The sequence below is a fragment of the Dama dama genome, chromosome 16, assembly GCF_033118175.1.
Source record: "Dama dama isolate Ldn47 chromosome 16, ASM3311817v1, whole genome shotgun sequence".
Classification (NCBI taxonomy): Eukaryota; Metazoa; Chordata; class Mammalia; order Artiodactyla; family Cervidae; genus Dama; species Dama dama.
Window position 1 is genome coordinate 20,572,715 of NC_083696.1, and position 21,921 is coordinate 20,594,635.

Sequence of the window (21,921 nt, forward strand, 5' to 3'; positions counted from 1 at the left end):
TTCTATGAAACATTTGAAGATCTCAAAGTAGTTTTAGCTGCATCCTACATTTTTTTTTTTAGTGCTGTGGTTTTAATTTTGAACATTTCTAATCTTTGAAAAATTTCCGTATGATGTATTCTGAGCCATGAATTTTCAGAGCGGCGAGTTTAATGTTTTCAAATGTATAGCAGTTTTGGTTTAAGGTATCTTTGAATTTCTGGAGAATGGCATCTGTGTGATCTATTGAATAGATTTTTTTTTACACAAATTTTTTTAAATTGTGAAAATATAACACTGAATGCTTTTAAAGTTTCTTGATTGGCTTTATAGTCTTACATGTAGTTTGTTTTAAATGTTTGTGTTTTGAGGATTATATATTGACTTAGATGAACCTTATTAACTTTTTACTATATTTTGTTTGCTTATTACTGAAAAAAGTGTTAAAATCTGTGATTGCCATTTTATCCACTTTTCCTTGTAGTTCTGTTAATTTTTGTTTATGTGCTTCGTTCATAATAACCCTTATCTCTTGTTTTATATAACATTTATAATCCCACCTTTCTTCAGGCCCAAGGCTTTCTTTTTTGTTTGAACTTAAAATTCCCAGTTTATGGTACTGATAATACCTTAAGAAACGGTGGCTTTAGAGCTAACTGATTATTATGGGATTCCAGATTCCTGTTTGTTTTTAGGACATTAGAGAATCATATTCTTGAGAGGGCAAACGTGAATTTTAGAAACTGAATATTCCATATTTCTCAAGGTACTTTTATCTACCATATTTGTGAAAACTGAGGTTTTTGCATTTCTTGCTATAATGTGAAAAACTTATGCTTTTGCTTTTATAGTATGCTTCCTTAAAAAAAAAAAACTTTCATCAATAGCTTGGTCATTTATATGTTTTTAAGATTTCATTTAAGAGTGAATGGTAAAGATAAAGTTGTTCAACAGCCTAAGATAACTAACTTGGTGACTTTGTACAGATTTCTTTAACTCTCCAAGTCTTTTTTTCTTTTCTTTCCTATCTATGATATGAAGTCTATAAGCATTAGAATTCCTGTGGGATGATTTTCTTACATGGCTTTTCACCCCAGAATGGCTGAATCAGAATCTCCTGGAATAAGGTCATAAGCATGTGGGTCCTGGGATAGAGTGGATCCTTTTGTTGTTACTGTTGTTAAAGAAAAATATAGCTCATCTCCCCCTTGCACACATCAGGAGACACAAGAGACTTCATACCACACAGTGAGTTAACACATTAGCTCCTCTCTCATTTCTTTGTTAATATAAACTGTGTTCAACGAGAACGCATTTGCTCAATATGAAGCTTGATTGCGCAGGTGGAAATGGGCCTGAGGCTGAGGGCGAGGAGAGCTCGGAGCAGGTCTCCAGGATACAACTCTGTGGGGTCGCCAAATCACACTTTGGAAACGTGACCATTTTTGTTTCATTCGGATTCTACAGTTTTTTTTTTTTTTTTTTTTTTCATTTATTTTTATTAGTTGGAGGCTAATTACTTTACAATATTGTAGTGGTTTTTGTCATACATTGACATGAATCAGCCATGGATTTAAAAGTATTCCCCACACAGGATTCTACAGTTTTTACTTTCTGGTTTCTCTTTAGTCCTGGGGAAAGATTTTAGAGAATGTACTGTCTCAATCACAGAAGGCCAAGTATTTAAATTTGAGCTGATCGTTTAGAGGGGAAGAGAGAAGCAACCTGGGGCAGCCTGCAGCCCTGGGGCTCCGTGTGGCAAAGGAGAAAGTGTGTCTCGGGGAGGACGAAAGGGAGGGTGAGGGGTTCCCTCCCCAGCGAGGCGGTCTTCTCCTTGAGGTGCTCAGAACGGCGGGATGGATTTCTCATGTGAGAATGTGTGCCCTAAAGAGAGGCTCGTGTCTTCTCTCAGAGCTCCAGAGTCCTCCTCCTGGGAAGACGGCTCTATCCCCAAAACTACAAAGGAGCAGCCGTTTCTAGTAGAAGCCATGGGCGCTGCTATCGCACAGGAAGCCTTGGCCCCCAGGGGAGAACACACGGCATGTTTGTTCTGGAAGAGCGGTGTTCAGTGTAGACTCTGCCGGGGCTGCGCACCCCAGCCCCACACACTGGCCCCTGCAGCGTGTCTCCATAGTCCATACTGCAGAGAGCTGTAGATTTCAAGATGGAGTTTTCCTAAACCTCAGGCTGTGTGGTGTAGAGAGCAAGCAGGGCCTTTAGAATTAGATGGGCCTGTGTCTTAATCTTTACTGAGTGACCTTCAGCGTATTACTTAAACTCTCTGTGCCTTACTTCATCTATAAAATAGAAGAATAAGGCCAATTGCAAGACTACGGTAAAAATTGAATGTGATAACTTGCACCACATACTCATTTCCTTTTCTTGACCCACAAATAAAGGGTATGTCCTTCTAACCACCCACGTGGAAAGCAGATGCTTGGGTATTGCACAAATGGCATGGAAGGCATTGCTTAAGAGGCAGTACTTTCCATCTGGCTTCCTGTAGCTTCACTGTGACCAGCCTGTAGAAGTCCCGTTCATCATTACTCATAAACTGTTTACTATGGAGGTTGAGATATTGACTGTAGTCCAATTTTGGGTTCTTGGTTTTGACTAAAGGGCCTAGTTCATATTTTGATTCTGGCTTGCATCTGTATTCATCTGACATTTATTTCACACCTAGTGAATGTCAGGAAATATGAAGAGTAAGAAGGACATGGTTCATAGGGTTTGTATCTTTAATCTCTTAGTTCCTGGGAGAGGCAGATATGAGGGCACTCCTGACATGAACTGTGAGGGGCAAATACACGTTGGGCCCTGAGGGTCCTTCAGCTGAAGCCTGGTATTCACAAGAGGCCTCAAACTGTGTGCAGATAAGGTGATACACATGGAAGTAAAGACATGTGGACAGATTTCGAAAGTTCAGTGACTGCCTGTAGTGAATAATGATACATATATTTAAAGATTTTTAAAAACCTGTATTGTGGATTGGTCGGTTGCGTAGTCATGCCCTACTCTTTGAACCCCATAGACTGTAGCCTCTCAGGCTCCTCTGTCCGTGGGATTCTCCAGGCAAGAATACTGGAGTGGGTTGCCATTTCCTTCTCAGAGGATCTTCCTGACCCAGGGACTGAACTCTTGTCTCTTGCTTCTTCTGCATTGGCAGGTAGATTCTTTACCACACCACCTGTGTGTGTGTGTGTGTGCTAGTTGCTTAGTTGTATCTGACTGCATCACCTGGAAGCCCCTATAATTTCGGGTTTTGAAACCCTATTTTGGCACTTCATTTTTCAGTGTAAGCAGAATCCCCCAAGACATGGCCTGGGTGTCTCTTGGCTTAGTCAGCTACTACTGGTCCTGAGGGAGAAAAGAGACGTCTGGAGAAGGCTTCAGACAGAAGGTGAAACTTGAGCAGTGCTGAGGTGGAAAGAAGGTGCTCTTAGACCAGGACATTCAGGGCAAGGTCAACAGCATTTACAAGGACAGACTACATGTTTGTGGAACTTGGCAAACATTTCAGCTTGCTTTTTAAATTCACCTTTGTCACTAGTTGCTTCATCTCAAAAAGAGAGGGAACCACTCTGACTTTGGGACCTTCCTGGTGGCTCAGATAGTAAAGCGTCTGCCTACAATGTGGGTAGACCTGGGTTCAATCCCTAGGTTGGGAGGATCCCCCTGGAGAAGGAAATGGCACCCCACTCCAGTACTCTTGCTTGGAAAATCCCATGGATGGAGGAGCCTGGTAGGCTACAGTCCATGGGGTCACAAAGAGTCTGACACGACTGAGCAATTTCACTTCACTACTCTGACTTCACTGGGTTTAAGAACATAGTTAGAAGAAAAACTAGAGTTTTTCATTATAAGGTTTCATTATTTAGCTAATTTGTGACTCAGCCTGCATTAACTGGCTGTATATAAATAAACCAGTGACAAAATTTTCAACATGTTATAGATTAGACCAAGTCAAAATTTTCACCTTAATATAGGTGAAGGGAAAGCAAAGCACTTGGTACTGGGTTTAATAGAGACTCCTAAATATTTTTTTCCCAAGGTGGAAATAGATTTTTTTCCTGGTTCATTAATAAAATTGGACTTCATTAAATGAAAACTTCATTAAAAGAAATAGGATAGTTTCTCAGATGTCTGATAGTTAATAATCTTTCGTGAAATATTTTATACTGTATTGATAGGAAGTATCTGATAAGTCCAGTGGGAGGAGATTTGCTTTCCTCTTGTACTCTATAAAGATTTAGTAAGGAGATGCCAAATACAATAAGACTTCAAGGTAAACAGACTATTACAGAAATAAACATTTTAGCAGGACTCAGCTACATGAAAATAAAATCCCTATTTTATTATTAGTTACCCCTCCTCTGTCTGCTCAAAGAACTATTCACCCCAACTCTCCCACTTGCTTGCTATGAGTCTTGGGTGAGTAATTTCATATTGCTATCTTCCTATTCCTCTCTCTCTGTGAAATGGGAATTACACTACCAATTCAGTAAAAAAAAAAAAATATACCAATTCAGTTCAAAAAAATATATATTTGTAAAGCACTTAGCAATTGTCTCAGGCAAAAGTCAGGCTTTATACCATGTATCAGGGCTCATTTTGGCTGGCACATCTCTGTCTTTCGCTGCCTTACAATAAATTTTTCTTCATTTGTGTCCACAGAACACTTTGTGCATCTGATTCAGCATGCCATATTATGATTATTCATTTATATACAGGCCTTCCCAGGTGGCAGAGTGGTAAAGAATCTACCTGCCAATGAAGGAGATGCCAGTTCTATCCCGGGGTCAGGAAGATCCCCTGGGGTAGGAAATGGCAACGCACTTCAGTATTCTTGCCTGGAGAACTCTATGGACAGAGGAGCTTGGCAGGCTACAGTCTATGGGGTCACAAAGAGTCGGGCACAACTGAGCATGCATGCATTTATATACACCTTTCCTGATTATCTGTATGTTCCTTGAGCATAAAGACTGTGTGGCTAGTTGTCGTCTTTATCTCTGGCATGAAGCAACGTCCTGAGGTAAATAAGGTCCTAATGTAAACAGTAAGTACTGTTGCACTGAATTTTTGATGGCCATCAAAAGAGATCCAAAAGGATATTTAGTTACCTTTTTTAATGTGCTTCCAGTTTATATCTATCATGGAATGTAACAAAGCATTTCTTTCCAAGTGTTGTCCTACATACTAAATTGAATTGGCCTCCCACAAGAGTTGGTCTAAGTTTCACAAGTGTGTTATTACATTGAAGGTCAAGATATCCTGAAGCAGCTGGGGTTTAAGTTAGACATTACTAAGAACCTCCTGAGGATTCATGATGCCCATGCCCTGAAAGGAATATGGGACTAATTGAGGGAAGCTGTGAAGTTTTTGAGGGCCTTTATGTCAGATTTTTATTGTGGGTTTTTTTTTTGTTTGTTTTGATGTGGACCATTTTTAGGGTCTTTATTGAATTTGTTTCAATATTATTTGTTTTATGTTTTGGTATTTTTGGCCACGAGAGGCACGTGGGATCTTAGTTCCCTGACTAGGGATTGAACCCCCACCTTCTGCATTGGAAGGCGAAGTCTTAACCACTGGATTGCCAGGGAAGCCCCCAGATTTTTATTGTTGCTGGGTGGATTCAGTTGCGTCCTGTTTCCACTAGAGGAATGGTTAGCTGACCTCCCAGATAACGAGCCTGCAGCCTCCAGGTTCTGTCGGCTGAAACCACTTTACTGTACCTGTGCGCTTAAGGTTTCCAGGGGGCTTTCTACCCTCGGGAAAGCCATGAGGGGTACTCCACGGGGGTCCTCGGGCTTGGGTTTGGAAGGCGATCCTTGTGTTCCTTTAAAGTTATGGACCACACACATTCCCTGCAGGACGAGGGGAAAAAAGATTAGGGTCAGACGGCAGCCATCAATGCCTGGCTATCGCTGTGGGTGGCAGGCCTGCCCCTGAGAATGTCATTGCACAGTGACCTTTGAGCCAATGGGTAGGGACCATGGAAAGACCTCGGGCATGGGCCAACCTGTCTACTGCTGAGCACATTTGGGGTGCTGAGGAAGCATCTGTTTGATCACCAGATGGCCAGGGATACTCAATCTACCCCCACTGAACTTGTTTCCTGACCTGTATAAATGGGAATAACATCTGCCTTGTAGATTTACATTTAAAAGACATGACGCATGTAAACCATTTGACCATTTGACTACTCAACATTCTTATAACGGAGGTGCTGTTATCCTCTCCAATTTAGATAAGGAGGTACAGAGAATTTAGATAACTTTCCCAAGGCTACATAAACTCCATAGCCTCTAAATCAGTCCACTGTAGGATTTGGCTTCTTAAGTGCCAAGTGAAGTCGCTCAGTTGTATCTGACTCTTTGCGACCCCCTGGACTGTAGCCCACCAGGCTCCTCCATCCGTGGAGTTTTCTAGGCAAGAATACTGGAGTGGGTTGCCATTTCCTTCTCCAGGGGATCTTCCTGACACAGGGATTGAACCGGGTCTCCCACGTTGCAGGTAGAGGCTTTACTGTCTAAGCCACCAGGGAAGCCCCTCAAAGGGGCTTTCATTGACATACTATTGACCCCTCTCTGAGTCATCGGTATTCTCTCCCCCTTTTAAGAAGCACCCTAGGGAAATACCCTCTGAGAGATAAGTATCTCAGGGTCACTCGGCACCACTTTTGTGGCCGCTTCACAGAGAATGTGCATTTAAGTCTCCCATCTCAAAAAGAATTTTGAATTCAAGTGGAGCTTGCCAGTTAGTGTTCTAAGTAAACGTGAGCATTTTCTGTGTGTGTCTGAGCAGGTAAAAACGTTGGGGAACTCTGAGTTAGAAGTTGGGAGAGGCATATGTGCCTTTTGTATGTTGGGGAGGACATGTATGCAGAATCCCTGTATGGAAGGGATAGGACAAGGAGAAGTTAGGTCACAGGCCTGTGAAATCCATCTACATGTGATGTTAGTCTCAATGGGTGCCTTGGACCAGAAAGGGCAGAATGGGAGGAAGTACAGCAGGCTCTGATGATTTAATGGGAGGAAGTACAGCAGGCTCTGATGATTTCTGTCTGCTAGGAGAAGCTTGCTGGATGTTGTTAGGAGACTGATTTCATCATGCACAGCATCTTTAAGCCTAGTGATTTACTGTAAACCTTCTGGGTGTATTTTAAATCCTTAAATATATATATATGCACACATATATACACACATATATATTTATATAAATTTATTTTTGGCTGTGCTTGGGCTTCGTTGCTGCTCAGGCTTTTCTCTAGTTGTGACAAGTGGGGGCTACTCTTTAGTTGCGTTGTGCTGGCTTCTTACTGTAGTGGTTTATCTTGGTGCAGAGCACAGGTTGGGAAGCCCAGTCCTGGACTATATTTTTAAAAACTGTACCTCCATGGTATGTCCGTGCAATGGAATATTACGTAGCAAGAGAAAGGAATTACTGATACAACATGGATGAATCACAAAATAATTATGCTGAATGAGGGAAGCCAGGAAAAAACACATATATATTATATAATTCCATTAACATTAAATCTTACAGTAACCTAATACAGAAGATCAGTGGTTGCTTAGGAATGAGGGGGAGGGAAAGGTGGGAGAGAAAGTGGTATCTGAAGGTCAAAATTGATCACGTTATACATTTCCTGTACCATTTATTGTATGCCTAGCTTCCTTGGTAACTCAGATGGTTAAGAATCTGCCCACAATGCAGGAGACCCAGGTTCTATCCCTGGGTCGGGAAGATCCCCTGGGGAAAGAAATGGCAAACCACTCCAGTATTCTTGTCTGGAGAATTCCATGGACAGAGGAGCGTGGTGGACCACAGTCCATGGGATTGAAAAGAGTTGGATATGACCGAGTGGCTAACACTTTCACTTTATCATACCTCAAATCTATAAAAATTAACCAAAACCCTTCTTCAGGAAGTGTTATGTGGTTGAGAAGTCACTTATAGCAGAAATAAGATGCCCAGGAGGCATGTTCAGATAATAACAGGGGTCCCCTGGGTGCGATTAGCTGAGGGTTTTCCTATTTCTGAGTGGGACTTGCAAGTCTGGGCCAGAGTGGAGTTGCTTGAAATGCTGGAGAAGGAGCTGCCTGCTTCCACCAATACTTTGTTCTCTGTTCTTCCCCCAAGCGGCACTTAGCTTATGCTGCTGGTATGTCTCTAAGCAAGTATTTAAAGAATCATGGCTTGAAGGTACACTAAATTTTTGCTAGTCTGCCCAGCCCCAGCCCCAAGGACAGGGTGGGAAGCAGTGGAGCAAGCCATCCTTCCTGGAGTGATCATACTCCTGGCCCGCAGAGGGACTATGCAGTCATATTTCTGAAAGCAAGGACGCAGGGTACTTGCTGAATAACTGCAGCTCACAAGGTTGAGGCTGGTGGAACCTGGACTGAGACCGTGGAGTCTGGGCAGCCTGACTTACCAGGATCTTGGGCAATGTTTCAGAGAGCACCAGAGCGGGAAAAAAGTAGAGGAGGCTGACCTACCAGAAACAGGGCGACCGCAGTGCCCAGGATGAAGCCCGCGATCACGTCAGAGCAGTGGTTCCGATACTCGGAGACCCGGTTGAGGCCCGTCAGGAAGGCTGTGCAGAGGGTCCCGAGGCACAGCACTGGCTTGGCCAGTCGGCTGCTTTTCGTCTTGATTGTGCTTGTGATGTACATCTAGGTGAGGACAGAGACCGGGAGTGACCGGCAGCCTCCGCACGCGGTGCACATACACACGCACACGGACACACACCAACACACACAGACGGGCCAGCACCAAAGTATGAATGATGAATGAATGTTCACTCATCTCAGTGCTTTACATTCTGGTAGTGTGGGGACAGAATTACAGTGACATGGATGACTGCATAATCAGGTCCAGAGCATGCAGTTTTTATGCTACAAACTAAAGAATCACCTGGAGTGTTAATAAACCCATATAAGAATCTCAGATGCCAGAAAATCTTCTATGAGGATTAATTTTATGGAGAAGACCAGGTAAGGGAGTAGCAATACATTTCATTTTTTGTGTCCCCCATAATCCTAGCTATTTCTTCACACTTTCAATGTATATTCATTGAATATACATTTTATATTAAAGCATTGACTTCCAAACCAGTGTGTAACATAGATAGGTTTCAGTTGTGCTGGGAAATTGATTCTCACATTGCTTGGGATGGCTGTGATCAGTTCTATTCATTCATTTACTCGAGCATGTTTTAAAATTTTCCATGTGGGCGTAAAAAAGGTTGGGAAGGCCTGATGTTAGTAAATGATGATACAATTTTTGACATGTGAGACATACTCTGTTTTTATGACATTGTGAGGAGCTGAGTAAGACTTAAATATTTTGCAGGCTCGGTTACCAAATATGTCCCTGGTGGCTTGGACTAAGCAAGATATGCCTCTTTGAAACACACACTTTGTCACACAAACTTTGGTAATGGTTGTAAGAAACCACTAGAGGGCGAAATTGATCTGTTGTCTCTGAGTCTCATTATGCCCAACTCTGCAACCCCATGGACTGTAGCCCACCAGGCTCCTCTATCCATGGGATTCTCCAGGCAAGAATACTGGAGTGGGCTGCTATTCCTTTCTCCAGGGGACGTTCCTGACCCAGGGACCAAACCCGGATCTCCGGCATTGCAGATTCTTTACCATCTGAACCACCAGGGAAACCTTAACACGTGTGCTAAATGAGTTTGTGACTCAGAAAAATAGTATGCCAATACTCAAGTTACAGTATAGTGTGCTTGTATGGCCTGAACACCTATAAGTTCAAATAGATGCATTTTAAAATATTTTAGTGGGAACTTAATTTCCTAGGATGATCCTTCAGCATTGGTGTGAATACAGGAAGATGGGATTTTCTCTACTATATGTAACACATACCCTACAAAACTGTGGTTAGATCAGAGTTATATAAATTAGAGCATATCATCACACCATTCTGAGGCTGAGTAGGAAATGTTATTTAGTACATTATTGACGAAAGATGTATTAATATGTCTTTTGGTACCGAATGTTATTGACCAGAGACATAGTTGTTAGAGCTTAAAATTGATAGTTCATTACACAACTTATAATAATAATTATAACTTATAATATTTATCATGTTATAATTATCATTATCATTCACATTTTACTCCATTCAATTTTTGTTCCAATGCTGTGTATATTATAAACGCAAGTTTATTGCTGTAAAATTTTCAAAAATGAGACATTGTGAAATTTTGAGTGAAGAAGAATTTTATGCACATACTTTATCTGATTGTCTAAGTGGCATATATACTAATGTGTCAAAAGATGATAGTTCTTCAGAATATAGTTCTGATTCAGACAGTGTGAATATTAGACCAGCAAAAAGACAAAAAAACCTTAGTGATCAAGTCTGATATGGAAGGTGATAGATAAAACTCAAGGTGCTGGAGAAGACTTTACAGGTGTGTCAAGTATAACTATTAAATGCAGTAACCCACCAAGTCTTAGTTAAATAACAATTAATTTTTGGCTGGCCAAAATAAAAATCGCTGGCCATAAGTATTGGTTTTTGCAAAAAATCCCCTAGTCAATAATGGGTTAAATTCTATATATATATTTAAATTTAGTGTTTTATGCTTCTATATTGTTTTTAAATTATAACCTTTATAAATCTTACAAGATTACAAACTATTAAAACATGGGCCTATGGTTTGTTAGTATTCTTCACAGTATTAACTAGTACTTAGGAAATCCTTGTTGAGTAATTTCTGAAAGCACACATAATAGGCACTCGGAAGATGTTTACATAATTGGAATCTTGTATCAGGGTTTATCTGATTATAGTCTGTCTGTGGGGCATGATTTGAATTGGATTATATCTGAATCCTTGAAAACACGTGCTCTACCAGCATATATTCTGAGTAAGATGACTATACTTCTTTCTTCTCAAGAGAAATTTATATTTCACTTGATGAGGCAGTAGCTTAGGATGAGTAACAGACTGGTTTTGTAACGGTGTTGTAAAAATTGATTTCATACAACAATGACTTAAGTCTGATAAAAATACAGGAACGGGTGCAAGACCACATTGTTTCATATAACTTAGGTTCTAGATAAGTTCTAGATAGTCTAGGATACCAATTGATACAATATTTTGAAAGCTGGAAATTATGCCAAATGCCTGAAAAGACCTTGTTTAAAAAATACCTGGCATCGATTTTTTTTTTTCAGTGGGTGGGAAAAAAGTGAGTCAAGAAACTTCATTGAGCTAAACTGGTCTGTTTTTAAATCAAGGCTGCTGTATTGTTTACATTTATGTTTCCTTAATGTGGGGGTAGCTGAAATCATTTTTGTCATGTATTCATTAAAGAGTAAATCTAAAAGAAATAGACTTATTTTGGAAAGTTGATCCTATAGATGTGATTCTATAAATTGGACACAAAAGAACCATTGTTCTAAAGAGACTATTCAGCAATTTCTTTTAAACTACACTAAATGGACCAGACCTGGAGTCAGTCACCTTTACTCCTCCCTGAATTTAGGACAACGTTTGGGATGATGGCATGGACACGCTTCCATCAGAAGCAGAGGCAGTGGGCAGTGTGGTTACTGTCATTGGAGGGGGACGTGCTCCCAGGGGCTGGGGTGAAGGCTCATGGGGAGTTTCCAGGAAGACTGCAGAGCTAGAAAGTGGTCTTTGCTCTGCCTTCTCCCTACCTCACCTTTCACCCAAGAATCTCTAGACTAGTAGTACCCTAAATATAAAGTAAGTTGAAGGAAAAGGGATGTTTTTAGCCAATAGTCACTCATCCGTAGGTAAATACACATGATATCCATCAGTGGAACGTTTGCATTGATCCCTCTACTTCGACACATTGGGTTCTAAAGAAGCAGAGGTCAGGCAAAGGTGAAATGAGGTCATTTCTATGCATGCTCAGTCACTTCAGTCATGTCTGGCCCTTTGTGACCCTATAGACTATAGCCTGTCAGGCTCCTCTGTCCATGGGATTCTCCAGGCAAGAATACTGGAGTGGGTTGCCATGCCCTCCTCCAGGGAAGCTTCCTAACCGAGGGATTGAACCCATGTCTCTTTTACATCTCCTTCAGTGGCAGGCGGGTTCTTTACCACTAGTGCCACCTAGGAAGCCCTAGGTTATTTCCAAAGTGGGGCGGAATTAAAGAGCAGGAAATATAGACGGACACCATTTCTTCCATTTTAAGATATTAGACACACTTTTGCGCTTTCTCTTTGATGAGGCCACAAAGTTTAGACTATTATACCCCAGTGGGGGCAGTCAAGAGATTTTGTGATCTAGAGAACAGTGAGAAGTGAACTGTTGGATTTTGGGGGTCTTGCAGGATTGCCCATCTGTTCTGCTAAAGTGTCAAAGAGTGTTAGGAGGAGCAGAGGAAAGCCCTGTCTTCATCTGGTATTGCACATTGCTTTGGGCAGGCATTTGCATGAGGCCTACATCTGCAATCTACAGACAAGCGTGAGGAATATGTGTTGTTCTGGAACCAACCAGAGCTTTGGCCCAGAGTGCTATTCTGGGCAGTGACAGAACCCTGTGCCCAATGCCAGGAGCCTGGGCCTCTGGTCTGACTGTGTGCTCTTAACAATTCTCTGGGCCTCAGTTTCTGCATCTGTAGAATGGGAGGATGTGACTAAGTGATCATCAACAGTCATTCCAGAATTAACATCCTCTGGCAGGTCTTACATGGGGGTATTGAGGGTGGGGGCATGATGGAATGGAGGAGAAGCACATTGTCACATGACTTCAAAAGTCACCAGAAGTGACTGCAATGAAAGAAGTGATGAAAAAAGGCAGTGGGGGGAGGGTGGCGGGTGAGGATGGCAGAGACACCCATCGCAGCCAAAGCTCCACTCGGGTTATACTCACCGTGGCGTACAGGGCGGAGTAGATGCTCAGAGCAGCGTGTTTGGAGGGAAAGGACCTCCGTGCCTTCTCTATCACTTCCAGGTCCCCGGTGCAGATGTTCCCGTTGTTGATGAACTGGTGGTGTGCCCGGCAGTCTGTACTGGTATAGTTGGGCTTGCACACCGTCAGGAAATACGGGGTCAGGTGCCCCGTGACCACTTGTCCGGCGTTTACAAAAATGTCAGTAGCAAAAAGCCCAAAAGCAAATACTCCTATGAGGAGATTTAAAGCAATTAGGAATGGTGACATACACCATAAATTGGTTTTTGTCCCTGAGAGTAAAACAGCAGTGTGAGCTCGTGACAACCTATCAGAAAGGTCTTCTCTGGAGTCAGACTGTCCCCTCACCTTTCTCTTTCCTGCTTCCTAAACCACTGTTACTTCCAAATTGATGCAGTCACACTGCTGGTAGCGCTTTACCATTTTGCATCAATAAAGTAGAAGCAGCATGTTCTCATAGGAGGAATTGAATTTTGGAGTCACGTAGAGCTGGGCTCTAGGCACTATTTTGGTGACTGGTTCACAGTGTAGGCTATCTTCTTTGAATCTTAGTACCCTTGTCACAGCGTGGTTGCAGGGAATGATACCTCAGAAAAGAGTTGGAAGGATAAAACATGTGCAAAATAACCCCTAGGGTGCCTGGCATTAAGTATTGGGTTGGCCAAAAAGTTTGAAAGGTGTTACGGAAAAACATGAGTGAACATTTTGGTCAACTCAATAGTTACTCAACATGGGTTATCTTGCCTTCTGCAGAGTATATCTTTTCACTGGTCCTGTTGGAGATGCGAGTACTCCTCGAAGGAGTTATTATGGCAGGTGAGAGAGAATGAGTATGTTAGGAGTCGTCCTTCAAAGAAAGAAAGAGATCGCTCTAGAAACCCTGATTGAATTGAATGTCTCATTTGATGTTGGCAACAGAAAATGAGAATGTTGTTGACTGTATCGAATAACCAACTGAGTGGTTAAACCACCACGAATGCATCCTTTTACAGTTCTGGAGGTCAGAAATCCAAAATAGGTTTCACTGGGCTAACATCAAAGTGTTGGCAGGGCTGTGTTCTTTCTGGAAGCTCCAGAGCAGAACTTTTTCCTTGCTTTTCCCAGATTCTTACCTTCATTCCCTGACTTATGCCCCTGCTTCTAGCAATTGTATCGTAAGAGCTCTATTGCCGTTGTCACGTCTCCTTCCCTGACTATCTTGCTTCTCTTATAATGTTACATTGGTTACATTGTGTCTGCCTGAGTAATGCAGGATAATCTCAAAATCCTTAGTCTGATTACACATGTACATTCCTGTTTGTCATGTAAAGTAACATGCCCACAGTTTCTAGGGATTAGGGCATAAACATTTTGGGGTGAGAAAGGCATCATTTTACCTACCATGCTGACTTGATCTGTTTGGCTAAGAATCCTGTAGGTAGGCTATACTTGTTGGATTTTATCTGTTCTCTGGTAAATTCCACAGGAATATAGGATTGCCCCTGACTAGCTTGGACAAAAATATGAATTCCTTATAGGAAGTTGTACTGTGGATTCTTTCAAAGGTTATGCATACATCTATAGAGTATCTGTTAAATGTATCAGGAGCAGCTGTGGAGAGCCAAGGTATACACAGGTTGCTTGAAGAGGTAAAGAAGACTCTGCCAGTGCATCTCAGCTGTGGGAGGAATTGGCAAGAGTGAGAGGCAGCATTAACCCTTGTAAATTTCAAGGATCTGCTATAGGTTTTGATTAAATTTCTGTCCAGTTTTGACTTCCATATTCAATGTCTTGAATCTGCAAATTGTGCTGATTTCAGCACCCAAAAGTCAATCCATTAGATCAGAAGTGAAGACAAGTTTGGCTGAAACCTTCATCCGGTTTCCATTTTGACTTGTGTTGATTCTTATAATTTTATTTTCTGTGGCTTTGCCAGGATGTGCTTTATCACAATGAGAACTGGCTCTTTTAATAGCTTCAGCTGACTGACACTCCTGGGTCTGACCTCTGAGACTAAGCATTCATTGATCATTCCTTTCACTCCCAGGTTCTGGTTAGCAATTTTTTATATCTTCAAGATTCTCAAAGACCAGGTCTCTAGCCTTTTCAAGGGGCAATAAGTCTGTCTAGACATACTTTTCCAGGAAAATGAGGATAATTCATGATTTGAAAAGAGAAAAGTGACAGCATTTTCCCCTGGCATTTTATTTGTTGGAGTGCCTCCAATTAGGGTGAATTCTTTCCGAGACATTTCTGAGGATTTCTAGGTTCCTCAGATGAGTATCTGAAATACCAGGTCTGTGGTCGCAGTGGGTCTGTGATGGGCAAATTTCTGCTTTGTTGTCGTGTGATACTGTGGCTGAAAGTTGCTTTCCCTTTTCCCCCTGGCCTCCCCTGGATTATGTCTGCTTCTCCTGATGGCTTAACAAGCATTTGCTTTCCAAACAGCTCATTCTGGTGTATTTGATGTAGCTTCAGAAGGGCAGCCCCAGGACTCCACCTGCCTGGCACATGCCATGCCAACAAAGTGCGGTGGAGCCTACCCTGGTGATTCACAGACAATGTCAGATCATGCAGGGCTTTTGTAAGGCATTCCAGGCATTCCTCTGTTAATCCTGAGCTGCTTGTGTGTATGTTACAAGCCTCAGAAGCTAAAAAGTGTTGCTTTTGTCCTTAGAGTCAGGTGGAACACTGTTTATGGCCTCCTCTACTGCAATATATGATTTGAAGGAGATGCTTTTGAAGTATCCTACCTCGGTGTCTAAAATTCTTTAAGTGTGATAATCTTTTTGAAGTTTTAACAGATACATTTTTCATTCCTATGACCCTCCCTAGCTGGTTCTGTTGATACTTAGCTTATGGCTCTGCTCCCAACAGTATTCCTTGCTTCAGGGGAGCTAACCACACTTCTTTTTTTTTCAAAAAATATTTTTATTTATTTATTTGGCTACTCCAGGCCTGAGTTGTGGCATGTGAGGTCTTTGGTTGTGGCATGTGAGGTCTAATTCCCTAAATAGGGCCCCCTGTATTAGGAGTGCTGAGTCTTAGCAACTGGACCACCAGGGAAGTCCTTGATCACATTTCTGAATGGATTTACAGCAGACACAGAAGTCTAAAAGTAAAACTCTCTTTGCTTGCCAGAGCTATATGCTTGAGACAGGTACTGTTTTGTTTGGAATTCTGAAACGAATTGGATGGGAAAACCAAGAGCCATGGTCTGCAGGACAAGACCATTGAATTTCTAAAATAAACCCTTGAGTGGGGAGATGTGGGAAGGATGTCTCCCAAGGAGGAGCTAGAAACTTACCTAGTCTGGCTGAAGGAGTGAAGGGGCTGCCCCCTTCCCTGCCCATGCTGGCTGTCAAACCCCAGGGGCAGGGCAACAGAAACCTCCCGAATGATTTTTGAAAATCAAGTTGAAGTCTGTCCTGTGCCTTCCAGGGTGTAGCTCAGGAGCCCTGCACATCTTTCAGAGAAGTTCCACACCTCCCATGGTACTGGAGCTATGGATGCCTGTGTTAGCAGTGATGGATGGGGGTCAAATTGGTTGAGCCCTAGGGTACCCCCAGGACCCATACATTCTGGTGTAGAATGGGGTGGGCACTTGTGAATCCATCAGGGGTGAGAGGCATTAGAATGCTCAGAGAACCAGGAGGTAGAAGCAGCCTGGCTTTAGGACAGAGACTGGCATTGTTGGTGAGGTCTATGGTCCCTGTTTTCTTTTTTTTCCCATTTATTTTTTTATTAGTTGGAGGCTAATTACTTTACAATATTGTAGTGGTTTTTGTCATACATTGACATGAATCAGCCATGGATTTACATGTATTCCCCATCCCGATCCCCCCTCCCACCTCCCTCTCTATCCGATCCCTCTGGGTCTTCCCAGTGCACCAGGCCCGAGCACTTGTCTCATGCATCCAACCTGGGCTGGTGATCTGTTTTACCCCAGATAATATACATGTTTTGATGCTGTTCTCTCGAAACATCCCACCCTCGCCTTCTCCCACAGAGTCCAAAAGTCTGTTCTGTACATCTGTGTCTCTTTTTCTGTTTTGCATATAGGGTTATCGTTATATGGTCCCTGTTTTGATGACATGGATTACCATGGTAACCTGAGCTTGCTGCCACTTTGTGGCCTAAAAGAATCTGACACACATCAGGCAAGTCAAAGGATGAAGAAAGAGGAAGATGAAAGTGTTAAAAATCCTTTACACTCTGAGCCACTGGGGAAGCCCCCTTTCTCCTCCCTCTCAGGGTTTTACCTGGATTCTTTGGACAAATTAGGATCTTTCACTGGTAAATGAGGACACAGAGGTGAAACTCTGTGACCCACTTCTTGTCATGGGATCAGTTCAGGGTTCCATCCTTTTATTCAGCTGAGAAGGTTGTAGGGGAAACAGTGACGTAAGTAGGAAGCACGCATGACAAAGATCTTCTCAGCCACAGGTAACTGGGGTGCTGGCGAATGCTAACAAGGGCTCCTATCAGGATGTCTTTTTGCCTCCCAAACAAAGAACTGGTCAAAATACAGAAATCAGACTGCTCACTGCTGAGAAAGACACACAGGAGGCCTTCATTAGGAAGCCTAGACCCAGACCACAGAGTAATAATTAGCAGGGGCTGATGGGGTGAGCAAAGGAAGGAATATTTCCTTTTAGCCATAAAGAACCTGTGACCCGGAGGTGGAGCTTCTGAACTGAAGGCCAATTATTCTATATTAAATTGCAAGTGTGTGATTTTCCAGTTTAAAATGGCACTTTGCTGACAGACTCTAACAGAACACTTCTCAACTAAAATATACATGATGACAGTGAAAAAAAGATGGAAATTCAGAGTGCCAACTCAAAGGGATAATCAGTGAGGATTTCTGTCTCTCTCCCTTTCTCACATGTGCACACACACACCCAAGGTTTTATCTCATGAAAAACCCTAGCTTCTCTCTGAAGATCCATCATGGGAGAAAACCTAGGGAGATTTCCTTTCTCTCTTGTCTGCCCCCTACTCAGAGATCCGGGATTTAGATTGCTCAGAAAACAGGGATGCTGTCACTCCACTGGATGAGTTCCTTTTCCCCCTTGCTCTGCTAAATGTATTTAGAGACACACGCTCCGGGACAACAGCTAGGCAGGCAGTGGCAGGGGCCCTGGTGCTGGCATCTTGCTTCCGAGTGGTTTAGACCTGCATGCGGTGGAGAGCAGCATGTGCTGGGCGCCATAGCTTTGGGTGCATTGCATTGTCATGGCACTGGGGGTAGGACGAGATGCCGGTTCAGTAGCTGAGGAGCTCCAGTAGGAAACCTGCTGATTTGGAATTGGACTCAGTGCTGTGCATGCCAACCTGCTCTCAGGTGTAAGCTCTGAAGGTTGGACCGGGAGCAAGTCATTCTGTTCTTTCTGTTGAGGAAAACAGAATGTATAGATCTTGCCCCACCTAAACCTGAAGAGTCAGAAATAATCACATATCACATGGGATCTTGGGGAAAAAGCTACTTTTATTTTTTTTTTACCTTGTATGATCAATTTATATGAAATGCCTAAAATAGGCAAATCCACAGGTAGTAGAATAGTGAATGTCAGGGTCTGGGGAGAAGGGAAAAACAGTGGGTGACTGCTAATAGGTATTGGTATTTTGGGAGGGATGAAGAAATTTTCTAGAATTAAACAGTGCTGGTAGTTGTACAATTTTGTGAATATACTAAAAACCACCAAACTGAACACTTTAAAGGGTGAATTTTGTGGTATGTAAATTGCATCTCAGTAAAAAAAAAAAAAAAAAAAAGAACTATGAAATGTTTGCATATTTGAGTTACTCAAATTCACAACTGCTATATATAAAGCATATTTTTTGGGTTTATGAAGTTTTTTTGAAGTTCAGTTTACAATGTTGTATTAATTTTAAGTGTACAGCAAAGTGATTCAGTTATATATTTTCAGGTTATTTTCCCTTACAAGTTATTACAAACTACAGAACATAGTTCCCTGTGCTATACAGTAGAACTTTGTTGGTTATCTGCTTTATGTATAGTAGTGTGTATATGTTAATCTCAAACTCCTAATTTATCTCCCCTTTTCCCACTTGGTAACCAGTGAGTTTATTTTGTAAGTATGTGAGTCTGTCCCCTGTTTTGTAAATAAGTTCATTTGTATCATTTTTTTTCTTTTTAAATTTCACATATAAGTGATGTAATATGATATTTGTTTTATCCAGCTTACTTCACTTAGCATAATATTCTCTACATCCATTCATGTTGCTGCAAATGGCATTATTTCATTCTTTTCTATGGATGAGTAGTATTCCATTGTGTACCACATCTTTCATTGGTTGATGGACATTTAGATTGCTTCCATGTCTTGGAGTAGGAAGTGGCAACCCACTTCAGTATTCTTGCTTGAAAATATCCCATGGACAAAGGAGTCTGGTGGGCTACTGTCCATGGGGTTGCAAAGATTCAGACACAGCTGAGCACGTATGTCTTGGTTATTCTGAATATTGCTACTGTGAACACTGGGGTGCATATATAATTTTGAATTGTATTTTTCTCCAGATATATGCCTAGGAGTGGGATTGTTGGATTATATGGGGACTCTATTTCAGATTTTTAAGAAAACTCCGTACTATTCTCTATAGTGGCTTCATCAACTTACATTCCCACCAACAGTGTAGGAGGGTTTCCTCTTCTCCACACCATCTCCAGCATTTACTGTTTGTAGACTTTTTGATGATGGCTGTTCTGACTGATGTGTGATGACACCTCACTGTAGTGGTGGTTTGAATTTCTATGATAATTAGTGATGTTGAGCATCTTTTCGGCCATCTGTGTGTCTTCTTTGGAGAGAGATCTACTTAGATCTTTGCCCATTTTTAAAACATTTAAATTTTTAAAACTTCATTTAGTAATTTAAAAAATTTTTTTGGCTGTGCTGGGTCTTCGCTGCTACATAAGCTTTTCTCTAAGTCGCGGGAAGTGAAGGCTCCTCTACAATTGCGGTGGTCAGGCTTCTCGTTGAGGTGGCCTCTTTTGTTGTGGAGCACAGACTCTAGGGCGTGAGAGCTTAAGCAGCTGTGGCTCCCAGGCTAGAGAACACAGGCTTAACAGTTGTGGTGCACGTTCATGGCATGTGGGATCTTCCCAGACCAGGGATCAAACCCATGTCTCCTGCATTGGCGGGTGGATTCCTTACCACTGAGCCACCAGGGAAACCCCTTTGCCCACTTATTTATTTATTTATTTTTGACAGAGCCACACGAGCTGTTTGTATATTTTGGAGATTAATACCTTGTCCGTTGCTTCATTTTCAAATATTTTCTCCCATTCTGTGGGTTGTCTTTTTATTTTGTTTATGGTTTCTTTTGCTTTGCAAAAGCTTTTAAGTTTATTAGGTACCATTTGTTCATTTCTGATTTTTGTTTTCCTCTATCCAGACAGGTATTGCTGCAGTGTATGTCAAAAATGTTCTGCCTGTGTTTTCCTATAGGAGTTTTATAGTATCTGGTGTTATATTTAGGACTTTAATCCATTTTGAGTTTATTTTTGTGTGTGGTATTGGAGAATGTTCTAATTTCATTCTGTTACATGTAGCTGTCCAGCTTTCCCAGCACTTAGAGAAGAGTGCCATTTCTCCATTGTATATTCTTGTCTCTCTGTTGTAGATTAATTGACCCTAGGTGAGTGAGTAAAAATACTATTTTAGACTAGTATTGTACCACTATTCTTTTTTGTACCTCTTATATGTGATTATTCAATAATGTCCATCTCTCCCATTAGAACTGTAGAATATGCACGCTGTAAGGAGCAGAGAACACATACATCTATTTTTTGCTCAATCCTGTATCCAAGCACCTAGCATCCAACTTGGCACACAGTAAACACTTAATAGACATTTGTGGAATTAATGAATCAACTGCAGAAGAGATTTCAGAGAAGACTGACAGGAGAAGACAGTATAAGAGCATAGAAACTTGTCCAAATGTCTCACTTCTGTTGGGTCTCACATCCCTGACTCTGTTGAACATGGGGTTGAGATCAAACCACTTAGCATGTAAGAGGTAGGGACCATTTCTCTTTTTAATAAATGCCACAAAATCCAGTAGAGTGCTAGCTGCTTAGAATTGAAAACTGGGTCTTTCTAAGTGTCTCAAGAGTCAGAAAACTTGTAAATCATATTGGAAATCAAATCACTCTCCCTTTTCAATACAGCAAGAATGAGAAAATATCCTTAATTTGGAATATGAAGACCCACATTACATATGCAGGGGAGAGATTTCTTCCTATGGATGTTGATGAAGCACAAGAAATCTGGAAGTCATGATGCACTTGGGCAGTTTTATATAGACATGAACATCTTTGAGACACATTGCCCCATTTCTGATTCTGAGAAGGTGCAATGGTTGTCAGTTTAAATATTAACATGTGCACACATGAAAGCATGACTCCTATATGTTTTTCATGTGGAGAAACTAACGCATAGAATTTTGAAAGAACAGTGGAAAAGACATAAAAACAAGTTATCTGGGTTAGAGTGGTAATACTACTCTCTGAAAAGGGGAGAGGATCTTAGTTCTTCCTCAACATATGTTCTCAAACTCTCATTAAACATTTCTAAAAGAGAATGGCTCTTCTGTCTATGCTAGCAAATCAAGGTAATGAAAGGGCTTCTCAGGTGGTGCTAGTGGTAAAGAACCTGCCTGCCAATGCAGGAGATGTAAGAGACATGGGTTCAGTCCCTGGGTTGGGAAGATCCCCTGGAGGAGGGCATGGAAACTAAGTCCAGTATCTTGCCTAGAGAATCCCCATGGACAGAGGAGCCTGGCAGGTTGCAGTCCACAGGGCCCAAAGAGTTGGACACGACTGAGATGACTTAGCACACTCAGGCACCATACTGTTTGAGATTAAGAATGCTTGAACATTTTCTCACTTTCAGAAGTTAACCAGCTTTATGAATCTTTTGTGGTAGTTTTCCCACCATGATGTTAAAAAAAAAAACAACCAACAAAACAAGAAAGCATACCCTTAAATCAATTCCTGGCCTTTATTTTAGTGGGAA

General features: G+C 41.7%; 1 protein-coding gene across 1 annotated transcript in view; it reads right to left on the reverse strand.

The window, feature by feature from the left end:
• Nucleotides 1-5,271: 5,271 nt before the first annotated feature.
• Nucleotides 5,272-21,921, reverse strand: part of PLPPR1 (phospholipid phosphatase related 1) — a 131,494-nt gene continuing 114,844 nt past the window's right edge. The window contains exons 5-8 of the mRNA XM_061163951.1: nucleotides 12,860-13,110; nucleotides 8,478-8,654; nucleotides 5,712-5,843; nucleotides 5,272-5,316 (exon numbers count right to left, since the gene is read on the reverse strand). Of these exons, the coding sequence (XP_061019934.1) occupies nucleotides 5,272-5,316; nucleotides 5,712-5,843; nucleotides 8,478-8,654; nucleotides 12,860-13,110 (605 nt within the window). The remainder of the gene's footprint in view (nucleotides 5,317-5,711; nucleotides 5,844-8,477; nucleotides 8,655-12,859; nucleotides 13,111-21,921) is intronic.